Source organism: Pseudopipra pipra, chromosome 1 (assembly GCF_036250125.1).
Source record: "Pseudopipra pipra isolate bDixPip1 chromosome 1, bDixPip1.hap1, whole genome shotgun sequence".
Classification (NCBI taxonomy): Eukaryota; Metazoa; Chordata; class Aves; order Passeriformes; family Pipridae; genus Pseudopipra; species Pseudopipra pipra.
Window position 1 is genome coordinate 57,315,126 of NC_087549.1, and position 26,443 is coordinate 57,341,568.

Sequence of the window (26,443 nt, forward strand, 5' to 3'; positions counted from 1 at the left end):
TTTGTATGAAGAAATGAACTCCCTTGGAGTGTAGCAATAACATGCTACACATGGTTGCAAGAGAGAACAGAATCAGAAGGTTTGTCCCGGACAGAAGATGATGGTGGTCTTGTGCATCATTTCACTTTGCTGGTCAGCATCAGATTACCTGTAATTCTAAAACTGTGCTAGTCCCAACAAAATCAGAAGAAAACAGAGAAAAATTCTAACTAAACCCAAGAAAGAACTACTATCAGAGCACAGGAGAATGGCAGAATGGGGAGGTTTTCAAAACTGGTAAAGTAGGTCATTGTGTATTCTCTTTATTTTCCATGGAAAAGATCCAGGGCTTTGCTGTGCATCCGACTTGTACCTTTACACTGCCATGGTTAAAGTAATGCCATCACTCTTGGACAAGTGCATTTGTACCAACAAAAATTCTGTTTATTCATCACTTAACATTTCATTCATTTATGAGAAGGCAAATACACACATGATAGTCGCCTTTTTGTAGCATGTTTGTTACGTAGTATTGTTACATTGGTATTAAAAAAAAAACAAACTTAACCTACTGTAAACATGCAACATTAAAGTGGTTGGCACAAAATCTGTTGACTGATTGTTAAATTGTCATTCTTACAGTAAGGGTCAACAAAAGTTTCTAGAACAGCAGTAATGGAAAACCCTGTAAATAGGTCATTGTTAAACACAAATAAAAAAAAGAAAAAGGGAAATAAAGATTAAACAAATGAAATTCAAACGATGGCAGAGAGAGCTGCTGTTTTCACAGGTGTTCATAGCTATGGTCCTTTGAACTTATTTTCTACAGCATCAGGCTATTTTACCTGTTTTACTGTTTCTTTCTCTCTCTTTCTTCTTCTCCTTTTTTTTTTTTTAATGTTCAATTTTAGTTAGATTTCTAACCCTTGAAATCTGCACTTACCACCTACCATTCTTTCCAGTTGGCCATTTTATCTCTAACTGAAAATTAAGTTATGCCAGCACGTTGGAGAGGAAGCACAGAACATTTTAGAGAATCATATGAATGAATGCATAGGCTGTTAAGGATCTTTCTTCTGATACATTATGGCAAATACATTCCCAGCACAGGATAAGGAGATTTATTACCATTAAGAGATATTTCAATTCAGAGGGAGAATAAAATAATCCACCCTGAAGAGCTATGTTGTGGGTGATTACATTTTGACCTCAATTCCTGCTATATTCCCTAGTGAATTTGTCCATACAATAATGTTTCCCCTGCTGGGACCTAGTCCAATACCTCTAAAGTTAGATTTTTCTATTTATTTTTATGGTCTTTTGCTTCTTAAAATCAGTTGTTGTTACATCCATAAAAAAATTTTTTCCATGCCCATTGTTCTATCATAAAATATTTTTAAAAGCATATTGGATGAATCCCACAACATTAAACTGCATGTTTAACCACACAGAGACTAAATAATACCCAGTGAAGAATACAAATCCTTATAATCCATCACTGTGCTACAATTTTTTTTCTCATTTTATTTTTACAGCATGCAAACTTCCTGTCACTAAGAAAGTCAGCTTTAAAAATTATATTTAAAGCCTCAGTTATGTTGCCATCTGAAACTGTATAAAAATATTTATTCCAATTGGAGTGGGGAGGAGATTGTCCTGTTGTTGTATGATAAATGCAGTAAATGAAAACAATACCATGGCCAATTACTGTTAACAAACACCCAAAGTGAGCAGAGAGAATTTCTCTCCTATAAATGTGGAATGCAAAAAACAGTAGGAAAAGATTTTTGGAAACCCTCATTAGTTTTAGGCTAAACATCACCACTCACTTTCGAGTAATTCTTCCAGTGTTTGATTGCTGACTTTGCCTCCCCACCAGCACAGGACACAAACAGGGACGGAGGGGGAGTCCTGAGCAGCAGAGGCAGCCACAGGCTGCACAGTGCCCTGAAAACTCAGAGCCCTCCCTGCTGGCTGTGCCAGCTTCTGGCAACCTCCTGCTGAATGGCTCCACTCCTCATGTATTAATACACATTTTTGCAGGGTTACTTTGCAAACCTTTAATTATCACAGAGTAACTTTGAACAACGCAAGATTTTTCACTCAAGAGTAGCAGTTTTATTAGGTCAGAAACCAGCATGCAGGTGAATTTAATATTCCTTTTTTAAACTTATTTTTAATGCTGAAAACTGTACATCTTGCAGGCATGAAGCAACTACACCAAAGGTTCTAAGGAACAGTCTGCTGAGCTGTGGATTAATGAGCAGCTGATGTCTTAATTTACACAAAGAGATTAAAAATCACACTGAAAGTTTCAGAAAAATGTGAATTCCAGTGACACTGCTTCTACCTGCAGGAGTAGGTTATGTTAACCCTTGAAAGCTCATGATTATTTGCCATTTATGAAAAACTTTCAAACTGCAGAGCATCTAATAATGAAGGCAAAAAGCTTGTCAGTAGATCTACAGGATTCACAGAGTCACAGAATGGCTAGGGTTGGAAAGGACCTCTGGAGATCATCTAGTCCAACACCCATTCACCAAATTCTAGGTTCAGGAAGGCTCTGAAGTTCCGATAAATTAGCTTTAATTGGAAGCAACTCAAAGTTCTTATTCAGGTACTGTTATTCAACTCTGGAAGACACCTTTCTGGAAAAATATTCTAATGGGCAAGAAAAGCTCTGGCTGAGAAGGAGTGAGTCACTCCTCAGCTGCCACGGCAAGCGGAGAACATTCCTCTGCAAATCCTCAGTTAGAGAGACTCCTAGAATGAAAACTGAAAAGAAAGACAATTTCTTTATCCCAATTTGGTGAAATCTGCCTTTGAAGTGTAGTCACTCTGAGCTTGTCTACAACACACTGAATTTGGATTTATGTGATGAGTACTACTATGCCGATGCTTGCCTTAGTTGAGAGTGTATCTTTCTCAACTCACCTAGATGTTGACAGCTGTATTCCCCAAAAGAGGGCTTTCCTTTTCTTTCTTTGTTTGTTTGTTCTGTCAGAGTTTTTTTGTTCAGACACCAAGTGATCTCTGAAGTCAGTGGGAGCATGTGACGCAGCATTACACGGGAAATTAAACTGAAGACCTATTATCTTGTTGTTAAACTCAGATAGCAGACACCATCTAAACTGGCTATAAAGTTTTTAATAACACACATTTATTACCCCTGGATCTAAAACACAGACACAGGTGATCCTATAACTCCCACTATGTGTAAGACACCAGGCCACAGGCTGTGAGGACATCCCCCCCATCTCCTGTTCTGCTCTGTCTCTGTGAAGATCTGCACTGCCACTTAGGGTTAGTGATGGGTATTTTGGTGAAGGAAAAGATTTGGTTTTAAAAGGCACTTGCTGCTGCTATTGATCTCATATATATTTCAACTCCAGGTCAGTATTCTGAAGATAATCCCAATTAGGGAGCATTACTAAAACTGGCTTTTTAAAAGAAAGATGTGAAACACCAGTGAAAAATTGCAAGTCATATTTATTATGTATTCTAGCGAACTAAATCACATATTACCTGAGCACTGGGAATTGTCAGCCTGTGTTCTGGTGGCTTCAAGTGCTTCAAACCTTCAATGTGCTAGCAGGGCTTCTTGTGTCATAATACCCTATGCTTCCTGTTGGTTTGAGAAGCACTTTTCCTATGTAAAAAGAAGGAGAAAAGAGCTTTTACCTGCAAAAGCTCTTACAGAAAGTATGTGTGGGTAAGTACTGCTTGTAGGTTCAGAACTGCTCTTTACTGGCCATAAGAACCTGCTGCTACTCAGTCTATCCTGCCTGGCTGATGAGAGAAATTTATTTCACACACATATGAAAAAAAATTTCCCCCAAAATTTTTTATGAGTCTATTCACTTTTAGAGTTAGTTTTATTTGTCCTTACTTCTTTTTCTGCTGCTCTTAGTATTGTTAAAGACAATAATAAATTACTATTTTTAAACAGTAAGCAAGCTAAACTTTTTTTTTTAGAAATCAATCATGTAATATGCATGATTTGGGGTTATTAGCCTCAGGTTTGTCAAGACAGCAACAGCTTTGAAACTAGGAGTCAGAAATCCCCTCATAGGGTGATTCTTTTGAAAGCAGACATGACTTTGCCTGCATTAACTGTGAAAGGAAGTACAGCAGATTTTCTTGACCGTCTTTCTTCTTTTCCAAACATTCTGTCCAGGTGAGACTGGACAAATTGCACAAAATGGTATAATATCAAAAATCAGAGAGAAATAATTAACTTCTGCTATCCTTGTCAGCATCAGACCAAGAATATTTAAGGCCCATCTAAAGCAGCTTTTCCATCATTTTTAGAGAGACGCAATAAATTAATTGGAAATTGGTTGCAGTTTTTCCTTCTTATCAATAAACTTAGAAACTGCATTTATGCAGAGCTTTCCTGCTCTAAATGAAGTGAATCAGTAGTCTTTGACAAGTGCGTCCTTTTAAAAGATGTAGATGAATGCATTCTGTCCTGTCAGTTTGAAGTTAGTTTCAATACTATCATCATGGATTGTGATCTCAGCTATACCAGACTTGGTTTGCTCCCAGGAAAACTTTATTGTGAAATAGCTATTGAGTCAAGGATACTGCTTATTTCAGTTCATAAAGTGGTTTGGGTTGGTTTTTTTCCACCATATCCCATGAAGTCTCTCTACATCCAAGTAAACAAAATAGCACACATGAGATACCAGACTACTCATCATTATAGAACCATAGAACAGAATCCTAGAATCAGCAAGATTGGAAGAGACCTTTAAGATCATTCAGTCTGACGTCCACCCAGTACTGTCACTGTAACCCCTAAACCACTAAAAGGCATCACCCAAGTGCCAGATCCAGATGCCTCTTGAACACCTCCAGTGATGGTGACTCCAGCACCTCCCTGGACAACCCTATTTCAATGCCCGACTACTCTAACAGTGAAAAAATTTTTTCTAATATCTGATCTGAATTTCCCGTCTCAGCTTAAGGCCATTTCCTCTGGTCCTCTCACTGCAGGCACAGTAGAAAAGACCAGTTCGCACCTCACTGCAACCTCCTTTCAGGTGGTTGTACAGAGCAACGAGGTCCACTCTGAGCCTTCTCTTCTTGAGACTAAACAAACCCAGCTCCCTCAACCATTCCTCATAAGACACATTTTATAGACCTTTCATGAGCCTTGTTGCCCTTCACTGGACACATTCCAGCACTTCAATGCCCTTTTTAAAGTGAGAGGCCTAATACTGGACATGGTACTCGAGATGTGGCCTCGCCAGTGCTGAATACAGGGGAACGATCACTTCCCTTGTCCTGCTGGCCACACTATTCTTGATACAAGCCATGATGCCATCGGCCATCTTGGCCACCTGGGCACACTGCTGGCTCATACTGAGCTGGTTGTCAATCAGCACACCCAAATCCCTTTCTGCCAAAAAGCTCTTGAGCCACTCTTCCTCCAGCACTGCATAGGGTTGCTGTGGCACAAGTGCAGACCTAGTACTTTTTATTGTTGAACCTCATGCAGTTGCCCTTAGCCCCCTGATCGAGTCTGTCCAGATCTCTCTGTAGAACCTTCCTACCCTCGAGCAGATCAACATTCCCACCCAACTCAGTGTTCTCTGCAAATTTACTGAGGATGCACTCCATCCCTACGTCCAGATCATCAATAAAGATGTTAAATAGGACTGGTCTCAAAACTGACCCTGGGGGAACACTGCTAGAGACCAGCCACCAACTGGATTTGGCTTCATTAAACACCCAGAATGCTCTGGGTCCAGCATTGCAGTCGGTTTTTTACCCATTGAGTAATCAGCTACATGAGATTCCACATTTGAGAATGTTCTGTTTTCTACAAAATGCTTATAAAACTAGTATTCCAATATGAACAAAGAAATCTTGCTTGTAAACACTGTAAAAGTTTTAAACACTTTACACATGGTGATACATTTGTGTAAAGTACTTAGAACATTGCACAATTTTTAACATGCATAATTTAGCATTAATTAAATATTTTTGTTTGCAATACATAATGGTCACAACTATTAATTCTGATAACTTCTTGCACTGGTTTTGTGAGAGAAGGAAGCAAGGTTAGCAAAGTGTTCAGCTTTTTGCAGAGAAAAGCATGTTCTCTAAGTTGCTGGGGCATATCTCTGACAGTTTAGTGATATCAAAAGGGGCATGCTTTGCAAACCCAGACCAACAGATACCTGCTAGCCTCTTGAGAATCACCAGCTACATTTGGTAGCAGAAGATTTCAATAAATTCACGTGAATTTTGGTCTTAAGGTGGGCAAAGTAGAAAAAATAACATATGCTACTTAAAAAAAAAAAGGACAAGAAAAATTGTAATAAACTATGTAATTTTCTATTAAAAACCAAGGAATATTGAAAAGTGTTTTTTCTTATTTAATTTTAAAAGAATCAACGTTCTATTTCAGATAGTTTGAGAACAATTACATAATTGTTCATATTAAGGATTAGAAATGTCCAATCAAATTCAAGATTTGTGTATTCAACAGAATCACGGGGCAGAAGAATTTACATTTTTAGGTTCTAAATAATGTATTCCTGGATCTAAAAGGTAGATAATGGTGTGTCAGTAAGCCACAACAAAGAAAAAGAGACAGAATAAAAGCAGAAAAACATTAGCATTGAAGTTATTAAACATTTATTAGAATTTTCTGAAAAACTAAAATCGTCTTAAAATACATGAAAAATGCAAAAAATGTAACACTAATCAAAATATATTTTTATATTTATTTCTTTATAAAGTAGATTATTTGTACTTTCAGCTGAAGTGGAAAGGAATTGTAAAAATTTTGTGGAATAAATAATGAACTTGTTTCCAAACAGCTCCATCATTTATTTATTGAAACCCCATCTAACTGCAACTGTCTTCCAACACTTCCATTTTGAACACAACAGTGTCATATGCCATACTGATTTCTACTAAAATTCCATTTCTGCTCAGCAAAGACTTGCATGCATATAGTAAACACTAAGAACTGGGATCTAAAAATGTGCAAATTTATAGTCCTGTTGGCAAGCAGAAAAGAAGCCGGAATGATGACATAACATCCGGACGGATCATTCAAAATAGGTCCATGTGTTCCTGAGGAATGAGTTCCTTTGTGAACCTGAGCACATACATTTGCTGTAAATCTAACACAGACAGTCTCCATTTTGGATGCAGGAAACCAGGTGCTCTGAGAATCTCCTCTTCAGTGAAAACGAGACCAGCTTTTCCATGTATTTTTTTTTATCTTGAAAAAGTTGTGGTAGCTGACATAGGGTTGAAAGGGTGGAGGGCAACATGCAGCTGAATACAAAATTGAGTAGTAAAACCCCTACTGCTGATGTTCAGCACCTAAAACACCAGTTATAAAACTAAGATAACTAAGATGTGCCCAAGAATAGCTAGGACTGAGGCCAGAAGGCACAGACTGACCCTCACCCACAGGGCCAAATCCTTCCCGGTTACACAACAAGGAGATTAACCAGGTCTTGGGAATGTCCAGAGCCCACACAGAATTGCTGAATGAGGTCAGGTAACCAGCAAATGATGATGATGATGATGATGATGATGAGGTGATAAATGCAGAATGCACAACTTCCACAGCGCGGCCAAGAGATGAGCCTACGAGGACCGCAGTGTTGTGAAATTATATTTATCACAACTCCCTCTCTACCCTAAAGTAAAGGCAGTATGACTGCTATCACAGCAGTGTAGCTGTAAATGATTACTTTAGGAGCCATCTGGGATAAAGAGTTGAAGGAATTACCTTTTTTTTTTTTTTTGCAACCAGAAGAAACCTCAAATGAAGTGTAGAGTGTCCCTAGATTCCCCAGTGGACAGCAATCTCTCTGTGTCTGCTAAACATTTTTTCCCCCCTGCAAGATAGTAAAATATTTCTCTGAAGGACAAGCAAATTTGAGAAGCTGTCACAGTAGCTTCTATTTTACTGTGAAGGGAAATCCTTACAAAAAGCTGGACCATAGTCTCAGTATAGAAAATTCCCCTCCCCAGTCTGGCCAGTACTGCTGCCACAAGTCCATAATTGCCGTAATTTGCAAGTTTGATATGGAGGGGAACCAATGGAAAACTCTATCTGGGGCTGTGTAGTTGCTGAGTGAGGAGAATCCATACGTCCAAATTGCTGGAAGAGCAAATAGTTCCTTTCTCATAAATGAAATGATTTTTTCTGAGGATTTTCAAGTAGGCTTGAAAATCTATTACTCAAAGGTTTGAAAACTTCATCAGCAAGTCATGACTTAATGTCTCTATTTGCATGAACACACACAATCAAAACTAAATGATTTAAGTTTAATCTACAATTTTTTACCACTCAAGCGAAAATTATTTCTTTGAAAGATTTGAACATGCACTAGATGACACATCCCTCTTAAAAAAAAAATCTGAAAGCCTCATTTTTAGTGGATTTTATGCACTTACTTCTTTTGAATTTAATAACTTCTTTCTTGATTACAAGCTTATCATAAAAGATAAAGCAACCAAGTAAGAGCATGATATATCTGCACTTAGTGCAAATGGCAATTGTGCTCTCCTGGATAAGGATTTTCAAGAGACTCCTAGCTTGCACAGCCATGCCTTTTATTAGGGAAACTAGATGAAAGTTGAATATTACCTCTTAAAATTCTGTAGTCTATTCAGGGAATCCATCTTCATTTTAATTGCACTTTCTTCTGCAGGGTTAGAAATTATTTTACAGCTTTTAGAATTTGAAGGTATTTTAGAGTTTAATTTTCTTTGAAAACACAAACATGATAAATATCGCATCCTTCAAGATAGCCGGATCTTCAAAATTCTATTTAACTGTGAATGTGGTCTAAATATTTTAATTTTCTTTCATGAGAGCTATTAAGACTAAAGGTTATTGTGAGGCTATTTATGCTAGTCTAAGTGCCAGTGAACAGAAATTATATATATATATAAATGTTAACATTTTATAATTCACTTTGTTAACATGCAGGAAGACAGGATGCAGGCACTGTATGTCCCTAATTTTCAAGGGAAAAGGTGATGAAGGCAGAGCTGTCATATAAATAAACACATAAAGCCCTTTCCTTAATATTGAAAGAGAAAAGTTTAAAGCATTCACAATGTGACTATAGAGATTTTAGCTTTTAGAGGTTAAAAATTATTTTGATTTTCCAGAATAGCAAACAGAAGTATTTACTTCTGCCATTGCTACAGTTGCTTTCCATAACTGTAAAATGTTGCAAAATAATGAGAAAATAGCAGATAGAGCTATGCTCATTTTGAGATAAACTCAGCACTTGCACTAAGGCTTATTGCAACAAACGTATTAGTAATTTATCCAGATTTTTCAACATGAATAGTTTCTTCAAGAACTTGTACAGCTTAGTAAAATAGAAACGTGTCATAGAAAACAAGCATCCAGATCTTCTGTGGTCTTATTATATCGTACTTGCATTTAATGAAGTCATGTAACTCTGCAGCCCTATGTCACCCCGTGAAATCCACGCGTATCTCTACGCTTTGAATGAGCTCTCACCATCCTCGTGGGAGTGGTTACCTCTATTAGAAATCATTTGGCATTGAGCGCTCTCACTTTTTGTGTCTCTGAAACAGAAAAAATATGGTAAACTATCTGCATTTTGACTTAGAAACTATGAGAAAGATCGTTGGAATCAAGTGTGGAGGAGCAGGAATCAGAGTGGAAACAGTTCCAGGCATGGAAAAAGATATACAACAATTGAAAAAGGACTTTATTATATGGATTTTACAGTTCTTATGTAGTTTCAAATATGTGTATTGTACGTCACCCCTACAGTTGTACTGCCCAGGCATGCCAGGAGTTGTCTGTTCCCTGCTTTCCCCGCTTCTCCCTCTGATTGGCTGAAAAAGCTGCAGTGCGGAGAGAGCTACCATTACATCTCTCCTCTCCCAGTTCCTCCCTCTTCTCCTGACTCCCTACTCCGATTTGTTCTCCTGGTTGTCTGTCTCATGCTCCACCCCATTTTCTCGCCCTTTCCACGCCAGAGCTCATATAAACCCCTGCACACTGTCAGTAAAGGGCCATCGCACCTCCAACCTTCGAGTCGGACCCTTTGTGCAGTGTCACGGTCCCACACCCCTCCCCCTCGGACCGTGGCAATCAAGTATGCTGAAATATAAGTCTTTGAAGAGACTCGGCAGCCACCAGTATGAGGGGAAGAGACCTCCCCATTCAAGCACAGACAGCAAATGCTGACTTGCAGAGCTGCCTGCTTTTAAGAGTTGTCCTGCCCTGAAGCTGACTGTTCTGCAATACTATGGGATGAGCATTTAACAACCACTTTACAAAATACAATCATCACACAACACAGCAAGTGGAAAAGAATTGGATTCTGGTGGTCCATCCCTGCTTTTTGCTTGGAGGGGTGGGAGATCAGCCGATAATTACATTTCTAGTAATGACTTGATCCAGCCATAAGCATCACACAGTTAGCTGAATAATTTACAAGCATTGCAAAACAAACAAACAAACAAAAATCCCCTGTCAGTGGAAAATCACCCAGTTAGGAAGAAAAGACTAACTACAGATAGACATGGCCCTGCTATAACTTTCAGAGGTGTTACTCAGGTTTTGCTTTGAATTAACTCACTTATCTCTGACCCTGACTTAAATAAAATATTTATGTGTTGAAAGAAATTAAAACACCCTGCTAGATACTCCAGAAGCATGGTCAGAAAAACTGTGGTGCTCAGAGATCAATGTATTTTTCCCTCAAACTCTTTCAGTATAGAATACTGAAAAACTTAGCACCATAGTTACATAGTAGCACTTAAAAGACAACACAGGCCTGGATAATAGAGGGGGTTTTGCCTCAAGTGCTTATAAAGATATGAAGTGCTTATAAACTGGAAACCAACAGATTTTTTTTTCTCAAATATTTTCTACAGCATTTTAATGTAACTAAAATGGATGCACACACCTCATGTCCTAAATAAACTGCTATATTAACATAATTGTCACCTGTAATATCAGCAAGAGTTCTTTTTCAATTGTCAGCATCTTGAATTGAAATCTCCTTCAAAACTAAAACACATACCTTGTTGCTTTGAACCTAATATAACACAACACAACGGCCAACATTTTCAGTTCTTGAATCTGAGCATATGCTGTGCACACCTGCAATGTTAAAAATTACAATTCACCAACAGCAAATATTGATCTCAAAAACCCCTTTATTAAGAACAATCCAAACCAGAAACTCTAATACTATACAGTAACAAGTTCAATGCATAATTTAAGAAAATTATTGATTTTTCACATCCTTTCCCCTATACATTCCTTCTTTTGTGTACATACTTTACATAGTAGCATAATTCTAATTTCCCATTGGGATTACAGAATAAATAGTTTGAACCATGTATAGTGCAATTTCTTTGGTTCAAAGCAATGAACTCCTTCCTCAAAGGCTTCATAAATTTCTTCCATAGCACATATGCTGCTGCCACAGAACTGTGAATCAGAAGTGCTTTCCTTGAATTTCAGGCTCCCATTGAACAAGCTGTTCAAGTACAACATGAGAAGTCAACTGATGTCACTAACAATCAAGAAGCTGCACTATATTCTCTAAGCATTTTACATAGTAGGCATGTAGTTCATTTTCTTCTGGTTGTGGAGAAGCTAAAAGGAAGAAAAAACAAGATTTGAATTTCTAGTTGATACTTAATACAAAATTACTTTTCCAAAGATTGTACCAAATCCCTTGCTAGAATTTACTTTATGACCTTAACTTCTGCATTATGAGTAGCAAATCAAACACTAGTACTTTATGTTGCAAGGTCTGTTTTGTTTTTCTCTTCAGATAGGACAAAACAGGAAATGTAAAATAACAACAGCCGTATTGAAAAATTCCACCATTGCACTCAGAAGAACAATTTACCGTTTTAGTTCAATTACCACTATTAAGTGGTAATTAAGTTTTATAGCATAGGCTAGTTGAGAACCTTAAGGCAGGAAAATATTGATGACAATATTGATGACATATTAAATGACTGTAAGCTATAACAATTACAGCATAAAATCTTTTATACACCATATTTTGATACGTAAATGTTTATTGAATTAAAAATCAATAGTTCAGTCTAGAACTTTATGTTCTAAAGCAGTATGCAAGTAAACAGGGATTAATGTTACGAGGTGCTAGTCTGTAAAAGCTGCATATTTCCACCTTGTTGATTCAACAAGCTGAACCGATAGTATCGAAGCTATTCAAACAATAGTTTTGCTCATTCACTTAAGCAAAAAATCTCAAGCTTTCAGAATGTCAGGTAACTCACTGTACTTGTTTTAAGATTGGAACCCTTCTCTCTGTGGCTGAACACTGTGAGGCTGAGCACTGTTAAGCAAAGTCAACGCTAAAAGAAAAATTTTTCTTATCACTAAATTTAGGAATTAACACAGACCTGTACTGTGAAAATAAAGAATTTTGTTGCAAGCATGATCAGATCTACACTTAGAAACTAACCTTAGGAATTACCCAGGGTCTTATTTATAATTTGTTAACCAAGAGGCATTTTTCTCTATCTGTATTTATAGGATGCCTAACCATAAACCATATTGCTCCTTGTGATTTTAGAGATAAAAGTATAATTTAAAAAACTTTTGGCACAACAAAAACTTATTGCGATGATATAAATTTAAATGTTTTCATGATGGAAAAATAAAGAATTGGCCTTAGGTGGAAGTAAGACTTACTTTTCTTCACTAAGGAATAGGCCTCATCTATTCTTCTCCTTATTGATGGATTCTTCAAAGTCACTTTTGCCTGTAGCACACATAGACACACAAAATAGAATGAGCTGACTTTCTTCCCCACATGATCACACTTCAACAGCAAAGTTTAGAGAATGATAATAATTCAGCAGAGCATGAGATGCAGGAATTTTAGAATTAACATATGACTGTATTATCATACAGATTGCATTTATATAAGCTGTCACAAATTACAGAGAACAAGCCGCTTCTTTACCATGTTGTTTAATCTCCTAGACTCAGCAGCTACGCAACTAAAATAAAATCAAATGACTACTGTAAAATTCATTATTATTTACTTAGAGACTACTGTATTACAGTTTACAGCGTAAAAGTATAACATTACAATATTTTCAAGCATTTCTCAAATACTAACCTTCTGATAGTTGTGCAGCAAAGCCCAAAGCGAAGCTGCTCCTATTCTCTGAACAGAAGGACTGTCACTTTCCAAACAGGAAGACAGTACTCCAATCGCTTGCTCTAATGAGAGAAATAAAAAAATATGAACCCAAAAGTATCTAGAAAATATAATCAAAAGCACATTAATATATTTACATGCCTCAGTTTATTAATGCTTGGAGTACACTTAGTTTTATGACAAGTATGGTATGGCAGAGGAATTACAGAAACTTTATTATTGATTAAATTTCAATATGCTCATGAAATTGGCAGACTACATTGAAAGAAATGTTGAAAACAATATAGCAAAACAAAGACAAGTAATGCTAAAAAATTAAGCCATCAGTAACAAAACATGCACATTATGTACAGCCATCAGCTATGCATAGGGACTGAGTAGGTCATGAAACTGTTTTATAACTCCCAGTAGCCACAATTAGAACCACATCAGGATGGATATTAAGATGTTTCTATTTTCCTTCATACTTATTATGCAGATGATTTGCAACCAATGAGAAATATTTGCCACTCCAGTGTAGGTGCCTTAATTTTCTATCATTGCTCTGAAGCCAGACTCTTCAAATTTGCTTGTTCACTTCACAACAAAGATTCACAGATTATGTAACTGAATAATAAATGCTTAATCAAGGCAACAAATCCACATCTTAGTTAAAAATAAAAAGCATGAACACTATGGAAAACCTGCTGAGAAGTTATAACAAAGACAAGAGCATTCTCTCTGCAATTAAATGGGGGAAAGAAACATGCCTTTTACAAACAACCAAGAAAAAAGTTCTGTGTTGTTACATTAAATATATATGCCATGATCATAACTTTATGATTATCATAATCATTTTCCACACATGACAGGACATAAAATAGTTTGTCTCAACATCCATGACTTGTAGGAGCTAATATGGCTTTGTCCAACTGAAACATAGGACCTTCAGTTATTTCAAACTGACTGACACAAGGAATCCTTCAATCCTCCCTGAAAAACTTGCTGTTTGAGAAAACTGCAAAAATCCTTTAATTCATGTGTTACTATATCCAAATGATCTATCCCACAATGAATCTTGATTTTCTTTTTAAAACTATTTATTTGCTTTTCCTTTTATTATTTTAATTGCCTCTCTGCCAAAATATGTGCTCTGTAATCACTTCTACAAAAATAATTTTTATAAAAATGCTTTTCTAAAAAGCGACAATTGAGTTCTTCATCAGTAACCCAAACTGCAATGAAAATATGGTCTTCTGGAAGCCACAATATTCTCAGAATACAACAGCATGTATTCCCTTTAGATACTTACCATTACCTAATATCTTTGGTTTATTAGTTGGACTAAAACATATGTTATGTAGAATAAGAAGTGCTAGATGTTGGCTGCTCTTGTGTTTGTATTTACACATTTCCACGATCTGGTCTAAAAAACCATTTATCTTCATGACCATCTGCTGTCCATCTTCTCCAAAAGATATGTTCAGTAGCAATTTTAGCCAAAGAGTAGACACATTACCAGGATTTTTATTACTTCCTTTTGGTAATGAAAGAGACAAAAAGTTCTGCAGGAAGTTACTCTGTCAAAAGAAAGAAAAAGGATGTTAGAATTTACAGTATTCCATGGCTTGTTTGCTGCTGTTTGACCTTCCAATCTACATACTTCCCCAAAAACTGGTACTAACATTTCATTCACATATTTCAGGCAACCCATTATTAGTCAAGGACTTTTGAAAGAATTGCATATGAAAAAGAATCTACTTCCTGGTTAGAAAGTTAATATGGTGAGATAAATTTTCTTCTATAATAATTTATGCAGGGTAGATAAATAAAAGTTGATCCAGTACGATATATTTCTTTAAAGGCTAATTCTCACCACTACATAGGCTTTCTGTTTTGCACTTAGCATTTCTGCCCAAAAATAAGCTAGAAACATTTTAAGTGAATCACTGCACTACTCAGATAATGTATTCTTGATTTCTTGTTTATTATTGCATGTGTTATTGGCAAATGTTAATAACATCTCAAGTTGGAAGTGACTCATAAGGACCTACAGCACCACTCCTCCCTTCACTGACAGCCAGAGGAATATCCTTTTTTTTTTTTGCAAGATTTGAAGAAAAACTGTATGTCATATCAATACAGTTCTATCTCAGGGTTTGTCTCCACTTTAAGGAGATTCTGAGCAGGTGAAAATCTATCACCATGTTACAAGAGGGAGAGGTTCTAACAAATTCCTCTGATGATAAAGTCCTTGATCTCACTGATGATAAATTCCCCATCTCATTGAACCTTGACAATATATACAAGCATCTGGTCAAAAGCAAACAACCCACCATACAAACTCGTTGTTTTCTTCACATGAATATAATATTGGTAATTTAATTTTCACAGATGGAATTAGTTATTCAGCATTGCTTACACTTACGAAAGGAGAGCTCAGGAGAGAGAACAAAGACTAACACACTAAAGTGAAACTCTGAAGAGAGTAAAAGCAAGAACAATTCACAGAACATAACAGCTGCTACAGAAAAGATCTCAAATTCTTTATCTCTATCAAAAAGTTTGAATATGAGCCATTTTCCAACTTTATGATTAGGTTTTACATAATTAGCATCACAAAAAGATCATATTTCCCCCTGCATTTTCTAACAGGTCCATGCACAGAACATTGTCAATAGAGATTGAAAGAAATGGTTGTAATTATTAAATTACTATAAAATATGCTAAAAATAAATAACTTTTTCTAATTTCTTTTGTGTTAGCTCATCTTATGTCACTACATGGCTGACTTTCAACATGGCCTGACTTCTTTTCCCAAGGTGTTGAATTAATTCAAATTATCAAAGTTTAAGAGAAACAGATTTTTCAAATAACATTTGATAAAACAGAGAAAGGATCATTCTGTATACAAATTAAAAAATAATAAGACACTACATACATTTGTGTAACAAGAATAGATTTCTATCTAACATCCAACTACTGACATGTAGGACATCTTCCCTAAAACTTCTATAAAGATTATATTTCACACAGTATACCTAATGATTAATACAACGTTTAATTTCTTGTTTACTCACATGCAGTTTGTTCTACCGCATGCTCACTTTCATGATCCAATAGTGATTGATACTATATATATGGGTTTTAAAAATTTTACACCCCGGTGAAACTGAGAGGTTATAAAAGGTTGCATCTGTCCAGACTATGAATTTCAGGCTGCTTGTAGGGAACGGTAACACAACTAACTGAGAAGACAGAATGGTTTTGATTCCTGCAGAAGCATTTCTATATGATCACAGGACACTCCATATTGAAAGACAAGCATTTACTAAAAACGAAACTGCAACCATCACATTGCTAAAATCAAGAATATTATTTACTTACCTTCTGAATAATGCCTTTACAGTCATGAGACAGAGCAAGGTTAGAAATTAGACAAAAGACCACCTGCTGAACTGGGCTGTTATCATTTGACACTTGGGAAGCCAATCTCAAGATGTTATGCATTAATGAATTGCCAGCTGCACCTCGTGCAGACAGAAGTGATGATTGTCCACCACTGGTCCAACAAAGTGAAGCACAACCTTAAAGCAATCAAACATCATATTAGAAATGCAGATATATATTCAAAAGAAAAACCTATAGAAACAGCATCCAGCAGCTTAAAGTTGAGATGGAATTTTTTAAAGGATTTGTTACGTATTTTTTCTTTGAACCACAATGAAGTAAATGGGACATACTTTAAACAGAAACCTGCCTGAATGTGGCAGTTTACTGGAATAGGCGTCTACTGTTCTATTGTTCCAAAATCTAAGAGGCGATTCTGCTGTTAAATAGAAGCCATTGCTCTGCCTCAGAGTGGCTCTTTAAAAAGTGGAACATTGTATTTAAGGCATTATACAATTATTTGGCAACAGAATCTGAAGGGATCCTCTGAAAATGGTTTAGAAAACAGATGTCTCTGTATAATCTGAAAGGACTAATATAAGTTTTTTAGTATATTTTTTCTGAGAAATAAAAGCACTGTCTGCACCTGTCATTACACTGTACAACAGCAGCATGCACTAACCTAGGCTATAGAGCTACAAGCTCAAATTAACACAGCAGCAGGGAACAACTATGTTACCTGCCTGATGCTTATGCACAAATATAGATATAAACCTTTTTGTCTAGTGACATTTGCCATCTGCAACAAAGGTTAACTTCTGCCATGGCAAAAGTAAACAAAAATGAGACAATGTTTAACTGTTACAAATATCTACATGCATTTCTTTGACTACACTGAGGAGAAGGGGTTAACCAGTTCAGAGTAGGTAGATTTGGGACACCTCATAAACCAGCTATTCTGAACAGAAAGAAAAAACATGATTGATCAGAGAACACTTGCTCTTATCAGCAAGAAAAAAAAATGCAGTCTAGAGTCACTCAGTGTTAAGAAACAAGAAAGACCATCAGAACTTCAGCTTGATTTCTCCCACGTTGACACGACACTATATTTAAATTTTATACCCTGTGGTTGACTAATAGACATTTGAGCTTTCGTCAGTTCATATTAAAAAAAAAAAATTCTTTATGAAAAAAAAAGCCATTGCAAGATCATTTAGGTCTGGAGACATTAACTTAAAAAAAAGAGTGAAAAAAGCTCAAGAGACTTTTTAGTTAATATATTTTAACCTTGCTAACTCTTTTATTGTATCTTGACAAGGAGAAATGAACAGACACTTACATGTCTCTTCAAGGCACTAGCAAAACATTTTCTGAGTAAATAACCAGGATATGGAATAAGAAAAATCTATACTAGAAAAAAGATCAGGTTTCTAGTAGTGGGGATAATTATCAATGGAAATAACAGATAAGTTTGCTCAAATGAACAAGAAAATCCTTATGAAAAATATACGAATGCAAGCTACTGAGTCGAAGGCATAAATAAATGGAAGAAATTTAATACAAAATATTAAATTTAATATTGACTATTTTAAAACTAGAATGTTCTTAATAAGGAGTGAAGTAATGTACTCATACACTGTTCTCTATCAAAGAATTCCTAGAGTAGTACTTCTATAACATAACTATTCAGCTTTGTAGGACATTCAGTGAAACCTTCAAACATAATGGTTTGAATTAAATGCTACTTAATCCTTTAGTACAGTTGTAGACTTGCTAAATCCAACACTCTGAAACAGGATCTGAATAAAAGTCTTGAATGTATTAAAATCAAAACTCTTGATAGACTTTGATGAACCAACGCTTTTATACTTTCCTCTTACGGTAGTAATAAACTTTCTTTTACTTTTATTATGGTTTCCATCTTAATTATTCTGGAAAAAATATTTTTATGTTTTACATCACAAAGTGACTCTCATACCTGCAGGATAGTTTGCAGTGTAGACACAAAGCAGATGCAGACCTATTTGCATTGAGGAGTCATCAGTTAAAAACCACGGCCATAGTGAATGAAGAACAGGAACGAGATGAGTTTTGAGCGCTGCCACCTGCAAAAACATGAGGAAGAATTTAAACTACTATACTCTTAAATACTTTTAAAATGAAGTGTAGTGAGAAAAGCATATTGTAATCTTATGTTGTGTTATCTTTATGTTTTATCTTATGGTTTAAAAGATTGTACAGAGAACTGACACCTTCATTTCAACACCAATGAAATTAACTTTATGCAAGTGAAAACCTGCATGTGTTCAATTATGAGAGACATGCAAACAAAAGTAAAGACTTATTCATTCCAACTGTGATTGTTCAAGCACTCTCTATTCTATAGTTTTATTCAACTCCAACTAAAGCAAATATTGGAACTCAAAAAGCATGGAAATAGAAAAATGCAGTTGTGTACAGAGCAAATGATAGTAATCTTCAGTTATCAACAGAAACCTCCTTATCTTCTCCGAGCAATTGTCTCTGCAGGTCCAGATCAAAACAAGAAAAACATTCCATAATAATCTTAGCTGAGATTATGGCACAACCAAGTTATGGGGATCTTAGGGATAATTAGACTGCTTATTCAGAAACAGGTGTTCTCTATACAAAAGGAATGCTAATACATGCCCTAGAAAAGGGGTACTTCTGGAAAATCAGGAAATCTTGTGGTTCCACTAATATATGTGCTAAAAGTAGAACAAGTTGTATAAATAGCACAAGTAACATGATGCCAACACAAATTAAACTGTGAAAGAGAAAATGAAAATAAATATGTGAATGGTATCGGCAATAAGAAAGAGCAAGAACAGTGATCAGAAAGAATAGAGGAAAAAATGAGAAAAGGTAATCTAGTATTTTCCCCATGGAAAAAACAGCTAGGCAGAACTGAAGTTGAAAAGAATTTGAGAAGAACAGAGAAAAAGATAAAGAATGTGAAATGAAAAGAAGAAATTCAAGATTCTGAGCAAGAAAATTATTTTTAAAAAATCAAGATGGAAACAAAACTGTGTTGTGGAAGATTAGTGCAATTTAACTCAGATAAAGAAAAGTAAATGGCAAATTATTATTTAGGGTTTGTTTTTTGTTTAGTTTTGTTTGTTTGAGTTGGGGTTTTTTTTGTTTTGGTTTGGTTTTTTTTGTCTTTCAGAAAGGAAAAGAAAATAAGGAGAGAGGAATAAGGAGAGGAAACCACTTTCCAAGATCTGAAGCTATTTCTATGTGTGCCTTTCCGGTGGCCCCACACTTTTCTCCACATTCCTTTCTCATATGATATGCTTTGAAAATTAGAATTATTTAATTAAGTAAAACAGAAGTGGATATAAAAGATAATAGCCATCTGAAACCACTGGGAGATGATGTTTCAATAAGACCATCAAGTTCCTAATGCATGTATGAAATATTCTTGGAAACTGGGAATAATAGTGAAATTTGAAGCATTTCCTGCTATTAATATTAAACTTAAATTTAGCCAGCTTGAAAATAGCTTCAAAGTAGAAAAAAAATGATCTTCATTAGCTAACTGAATGTGCTCACATTACTTCAGTATAAGAATACTTACTTTGCATTCTTCATTTTGAAAGAGACAATTCCTGAGGAGCTGCATAGAACACCTTAAATCCTTGAGAAGGTTCTCCTCCTATCCAGAGAAAAATAATTGAAGATTGTCAACATAGGACCAGAATAAGTTTTGTACAAGGAAGAAAGATTTCTAAGGAGAAGTGTAAATCTAAGGCATTAACATTTGGGTCACATCTCTTCCACAGTTTTCTTCTGATCTCAGGTAGGATTCATCTCATATTTACTAAGGACATTTATAACAAGTTACTTAGAGTCATCTTCATCTCTCTTATAACCCACAGAGACTATTTCTAGGGGCACCAATCTGACCAAATGCAGACATCAGCTCCATTTCTCTTACAATTAATGAAGAATGGGTGGGAACATTTCCAAGAATTGGTTCCATCCTAAAGACATCTAAAACAAGTCAAATGAATCACTCCTGAGAAGTACCTTTCTTTTTCCTCAGATAAAAACAAGGTTAAAATAACTTTGTCTTGCAGATCTCTACATTTGGTCAGACCAATCCATCCTTATATTCCCAGGGTCTTAGCCTCCCATCCTTAATAAAGGAAATAGCTTCCAACCTGATAAGAATATCACGAAGATAAATACAGACCATTGGACAGTGAGGTACTATACTGAGATTAAAGTATACAAGTAAACAAAAAATCCATCTTCATGATAGAGCTGTGATACTGGAGGCTAATGATCACTGACCTAACTTCTATAAGGTTGACACAGTAAAACACTTATGAAAGATGATCAAATTCCAACAAGCCTCTTCACCACAGCATACTATTTCTGCCTTATAAAGGAACAAAAATGTAAAATAGGATTTATGCTTAATCTCAGACAAGGTGAAGCAATAATGTATGCTTATAAATCATAACATGCACAGTTGATGACATTTAGAAATGAAGTAACAGTCTATCCCCCAAAGGTTAATGAAAGTCAGGTATAGTAGATAAAGAAAAAACATACAAGTCATCATTACAAATACATTTTATAACTGGTTTGTCTCACTTTTAGCCAAATAAAATGCTATCTCCAAGACATTATTTCAAGGAATTCCCTGTGTATTAATTTAGTTAATAAATATAATAACTCTAAAATGCCACAAGCTATAACTCCTATTTAATGTATAATGTTCTATGAGGCTGAAAAAGTTATGGATTGTGTTGATGGCACTGTTGTATTTACTTGTTTTATGATATCTTGATTTTTACTAAGATCCTATTTTAAGGGCTTTTTTCGAAAGCTTGGCTATTTGTAAATACTTTCCATGCTCTTGCTTAGCATCACACTAATTATTGTGAAAGAAAAGGATTATCAGCTAAAACACATCAGTTGCCCTGAGAATGAAGCTAGGTCAAACACATTTTTCTCAACAGTTAAAAGAAAAAAAAGAGAAAGAAAAAAAAGAAAAGAAGCTCTCATCACTTCTTTTTGAGAGTTGTGCCTTGAAGTGGGCCGAGGGGCAGTTTTGCGAATGATCAGCTAAGTCTACTATGAAAACAATGTCTCAGTTTCCTTCACATGAAACTCTTTGTCATTATGCACTACATATGATGCTTACATACGCTTACATGTGAAGTAGCAACCTACAGTCCCAGCTCAGCAGGGAAATCTGCCACAAAGTCTTGCAAATCTTTCAAAGAATTTTTAATTCTTTGAATTAAAAAGTCTTTCTGATCTTTCTCAGAGGCTTCTTTCCTCTAATTTCTTTCAAGTTTTAAATTCCTTCTATGTTTAGCAGAGGAGCAAATGTCCCCAGCTTCCCTCTTCTCACCCCAAAAAATACAAAGAACTAGATGACTTCAACTTTACAAGACATATCCAGGGCAGGACACCTTTCAGCCTCCAACCCTTGAAGAAGGAATAATAAATATGTTTAGCAGCTCTAAAGAAAAAATATTGTAGCCTTCAAATGTCAGGGTCAAACTTAAATTTTTTTAAGAGTTCATTGTTTTAAAACACAGTTCCACACTCTCACATATCAGGGCTAATGTCTGTGTCAAAACCTCAGAAAAATACTACTGAGCTCAAGAAATGCAGAAATACTCTGCAGGAAGATGTTTTCTGCAATTTCTGCTTTATGTGGGAGTGGACAAGATATCAAACTTGACAGCAGAGGTTACTGCCTGTATTTTAATAATTCTCTTAGATAAAAGTGGCAGAAAACAACCAGATTGCAACAAAAATCTTATGAAACTGTTGTATGATGGTAAGACATACCTAGATGTGGTAAGGAAGAGCTGGGTGATATGAGAGTCTGGAATAATTGGAAGGAAGTTAAAAAAAAAGGCTAAATAAAAAGATTGTGAATGGAGAAAAGAAACTAGGAGTGCAGGAAGCAGAAGGACCGCAAGTGTGCATTAAAAAAAAACAACTGACAAGAAGTTAAAACCAGGGACAATTGAGTCTGATGAGAAGAAACTGAGATGCCTAGACCAAGTTTGAAGACGAACAGAATAAAAAGTACAATTGGAAGCCAGATAATAGAAGGGGGAAAGTAAAAAAACCTATGATTTACATTCATAAGCAGACTGAAACTGGTTTTGGGATGGGAGGGAGATTGACTGACACGGGAATAGATAAAAACAAAATGGCTAGCACTGGTTGAAAGACAATGAGAAAGAACACTTGAGAAAAACAAAAATTATTATTGTGGAAACCAGATGGGAAAAATTAGCTGGATTGGATAGAACCATGAAGTCATGGCTGACAGTCCAACTATGTTTGAAAACAATACAGTACTCTGATATTGCTGTAAGGCTAAATATCATAAATTACAAGCACTGGCAGATTACAAAAGGATGTTTGTGTATGTAAGCAAATGTCTGAAACTGAACTTTTACCCCTCAATCAGAAGCCTTCTAGTTGCTGACTTCATCCAGAATGAGCTAATTCTGATAACCTGGACTAAAAGTGGAAAGTCCTGAATCCTCCAATTAATGAAAAGACATGAGACTGAGACAAAACCAGTAACTCAGAGGCTGATTGCGTGTTGTACTTTGCACATAGATTACGTTACGATAAACAGGAGCTTGGAGTTGGTGCAAAAAGGATTCCTGAAAAGGAATTGTATCTGAAACAAAGAAAACAAAAAAAAAAGAAGAACATGAAGATTCTGGCTAAAGGAAGAACCCTGCAAGAAGATCCTAAGGGCTAGAGAGATGCATGGAGAAAAACACCAGTACATGCCCAGGGGCTTTGTCCAGCAAACACCCAAGACAGAACAGCTGCACAGTATGAACTGATGTGATTTTCTGCCTGACATTCCTGAAGTAGCAGTCATCTCCATGTTGGAAAAGAAAACTGAGACCTAGTAAGACCTTACAGAAGCTCCAGTGTCCAGATCCACTACAAGTTGTCTCATCTGTGACAGATAAAATCAGTATCTTCCTCAAGAAGAAAAAACAAACCAAATGAAAGAGAGTTGGGAAGTGCCTTATCATATCAGTCTTCTGGCTTTTATAGCTACCTTTTTTCTCTGTGCTTTCCCAGGCTTTAGGGAATCCAAGTTCAGCTGTGCGTGAATGTGCTTCATGTTTTCTATACAGCTGTCTATCAGGTCAGCTGGAAGACAAAAACCAGTAACATTTATAATTACATTCACATTCAAAAACATTTTAAGAAACACAAAATATCTTTCTGGCAATGATCTTGTTGTTATCTTCTTGATATCAGGAAGTAACTAACAGTTTCTGAGATCAAGTGCATCCAGTTGAATGATCTCGAGAAGCCAGAATACATTTGAGTCCTCTTGCAACACAGTCCCATGAGAGGAATGCCAAAAGGAAGGACTGGTAAGATTGAGAGAGGAAGACGATTTGAGAAAGAGAGGATAACAAGTCATAACTCTTCAGGATATTTTCAATGATGCTGCTTAGAAGAGTGAAGCTTCAAGAGGTTAGGGCACCCATTTGTATTACCCAACCCTTCCCTAATAACAGCAGATTTGCTGCACGTAAGGGGGGACAAAGGAAAGCAATTGTTCAGGTGACTCAAAGTGCAAAATGGAGAGTTATGTAATTGACAGGTGGACTGTACGGTGGCTGAGGTGGTTAGATGCTCACTCAGAGGGTAGGAATCAATGGCTCAAAGTCCAGATGGAGACTGGTGACAAGTGGTGTCCCTCGGGGGTCCATGTTGGGGTCGGTACTGTTTAATGTATTCACCATAATACAGTGGGATTGAGTGCACTCTCAGAAAGTTTTCAGACGACACCTAGTTGAGTGGTGTGATTGACATGCCTGAGGAATGGGATGTCATCTAGAGGGACCTGGACAAGCTCAAGAAGTGGGTCCAGATAAACCTCTAATTTTATGTTGAACATAAAATTATGTTCAACAAGGTGATGTGCAAGGTGTTGGACTTGGGTTGGGGCAATCCCAAGTATCAATACAGGTTGGGGAATAAAGGGATTGAGAGCAGCCTTGCTAAGAAGGAATTGGGGCTGTTGGTGGATGAAAAGCTGGACGTGACTTGGAAATGTGCACTTAAGAGTCTAGAAGGACAAATGCATCATGGGCTGCATCAAAAGCAGCATGGCCAGCAGGTTGAGGGAGGGGATTCTGCCCCTCTACTCCTCTCTGGTGAGAGCCCACCTGGAGTTCTGCATCCAGCTGTGGGGGCCCCGGCACAGAAAGGTCCTGTTGGAGTGAGTCCAGAAGAGGATCACAATAATGATGGGAGGGATGTAATAGATCTATGAGGACAGGCTGAGAGAGTTGGGATTGTTCAGCCTGGAGAAGAGAAGGTTCCAAAGAAACCTGATTGCAGTCTTCCAGTACTTAAAAGGAGCGTATAAAAGATGGGGACAAACATTTTAGCAGGGCCTGTTGCAATAGGATAAGGGGTAATCATATTAAATTATGAGAGAGCAGACTTAGACTAGATATGAGGAAGAAATTTTTCACAATGATGATGGTGATGCAGCCTTATCCAGCTGGGTCTTGACAATGTCCAAAGACAGAGAATGCACACTATGTCTAGCCACTGCTTTACTGCCTTCAAAGGTTTACTTACAGGCAATCTGACCCTCAAGTTTCAATTTATGCCCATTCTCTCTCATCCTCCTTCACCACGCACTGCTGTGACAAACCTGGCTCTATCTTCTTCAAAATCTCATAGGTATGAGAAGACCGCTATTATGTCCTCCCAAAACCTTATTTTCTCCAATTTGAACATAGTTCCTTCAGCCTTTCATCTAAGGACAAGTGGACACAATCACCTTGGTGGCGCTCTGCTGAACTCACTCCAGTTTGTTGACGTTTCTTGTACTAGGCCAAAACTGGATGCACTGTTCTAGATTTAGTGTAACAAGAGGTAAGCAGAGGAAAGGTAATCCTTTCCCCTTGATCTGCTGGCTGTGTTCCTGTTAATACAGCCCAGGATGCTGTTAAGTCTTCTCACATTCAGCTTGCTGCTTACCGGGCCTGTTTCAGCTCTCCAGTCAGCCTCTACTGCTGTAAGTGGTTGCTCCTTTTGAGGTGCAAGACTTTGCATTTTTAACTTAAAGTAGTCCTTAAGAGCTGAACAGATGATGTTAGAGCTACAGGTGTCTTAAGGACATTGGTTTGAATCCCAGAAGTCCTATTCCTCTTTTTCTAAGATCTGTGTTGCATGACAGCAAGGATGACTTGAAGACTTCTCAAGCACAGAACATGATGCACTTCCTGCAGTGGAAGTGCCTTCACAGGAAGTCATATCTTCGATGATCTAGTAGGTCATCAACAGAAGAAGGACCCTAATTGAAGTAAGGGTTGAGTACAGCACCAATACACTGAGAAAGAGCAGAAAGCACAGGATTTGAAGTTCAGTGTTTTCTGCTACTATTGGGATCAGACATTCAATAGATATGTCTAGGCTATCTACTTCAATGTAGTGTAGGTTTAAAAAGCAGAAAAAAAACCAACTGGGAGATATAAGGAACAAGAAAGCACCCAAGATAAAATGAACTTGGACTAACCAGAAGGTATTAAATGCATGATACATGAGAAATGCAAATTAAGTACTCTCCGCTGTATTCTAGAGGGCACAAAAAGCATTTTGTTAGAAGTTGGTTAACTACTGTAAACTTAGGCATGAAAGATATTGCATAGCAAGGGAAGAAGGTCCTACTTAAACTGCAAAATGGGACTAAATAAACAAAGAGGCAGGGAAGAACAAAGTTGAGAAAAAGAAATCTCTTTTTGTCTAGGTACAGTCAGCACTGAGAACACAAGCCATACTTTCACCTACAAAAGTACCGGCATAGCGTAAAACAAGAAATGGAAGATACTGTCAATAAAAAATCTCCA

The 26,443-nt window shown here is 36.6% G+C and overlaps 2 protein-coding genes across 3 annotated transcripts in view; both read right to left on the reverse strand.

The window, feature by feature from the left end:
- Positions 1-5,604, reverse strand: part of CD226 (CD226 molecule) — a 44,474-nt gene extending 38,870 nt beyond the window's left edge. The window contains 2 exon segments of the mRNA XM_064674505.1: positions 3,558-3,628; positions 5,538-5,604. Of these exon segments, the coding sequence (XP_064530575.1) occupies positions 3,558-3,628; positions 5,538-5,604 (138 nt within the window).
- Positions 5,605-11,154: 5,550 nt separating this feature from the next.
- The window catches only part of RTTN (rotatin), a 77,508-nt gene continuing 62,219 nt past the window's right edge, over positions 11,155-26,443 (reverse strand). For both annotated transcript variants that reach the window (XM_064657834.1, XM_064657844.1), the window contains 8 exons: positions 23,623-23,717; positions 20,137-20,214; positions 18,514-18,640; positions 16,533-16,732; positions 14,458-14,725; positions 13,125-13,228; positions 12,692-12,761; positions 11,155-11,617 (listed from right to left, as the gene is read on the reverse strand). In XM_064657834.1, coding sequence (XP_064513904.1) covers positions 11,535-11,617; positions 12,692-12,761; positions 13,125-13,228; positions 14,458-14,725; positions 16,533-16,732; positions 18,514-18,640; positions 20,137-20,214; positions 23,623-23,717 — 1,025 coding nt within the window. In that variant the 3' untranslated portion in view covers positions 11,155-11,534. The remainder of the gene's footprint in view (positions 11,618-12,691; positions 12,762-13,124; positions 13,229-14,457; positions 14,726-16,532; positions 16,733-18,513; positions 18,641-20,136; positions 20,215-23,622; positions 23,718-26,443) is intronic.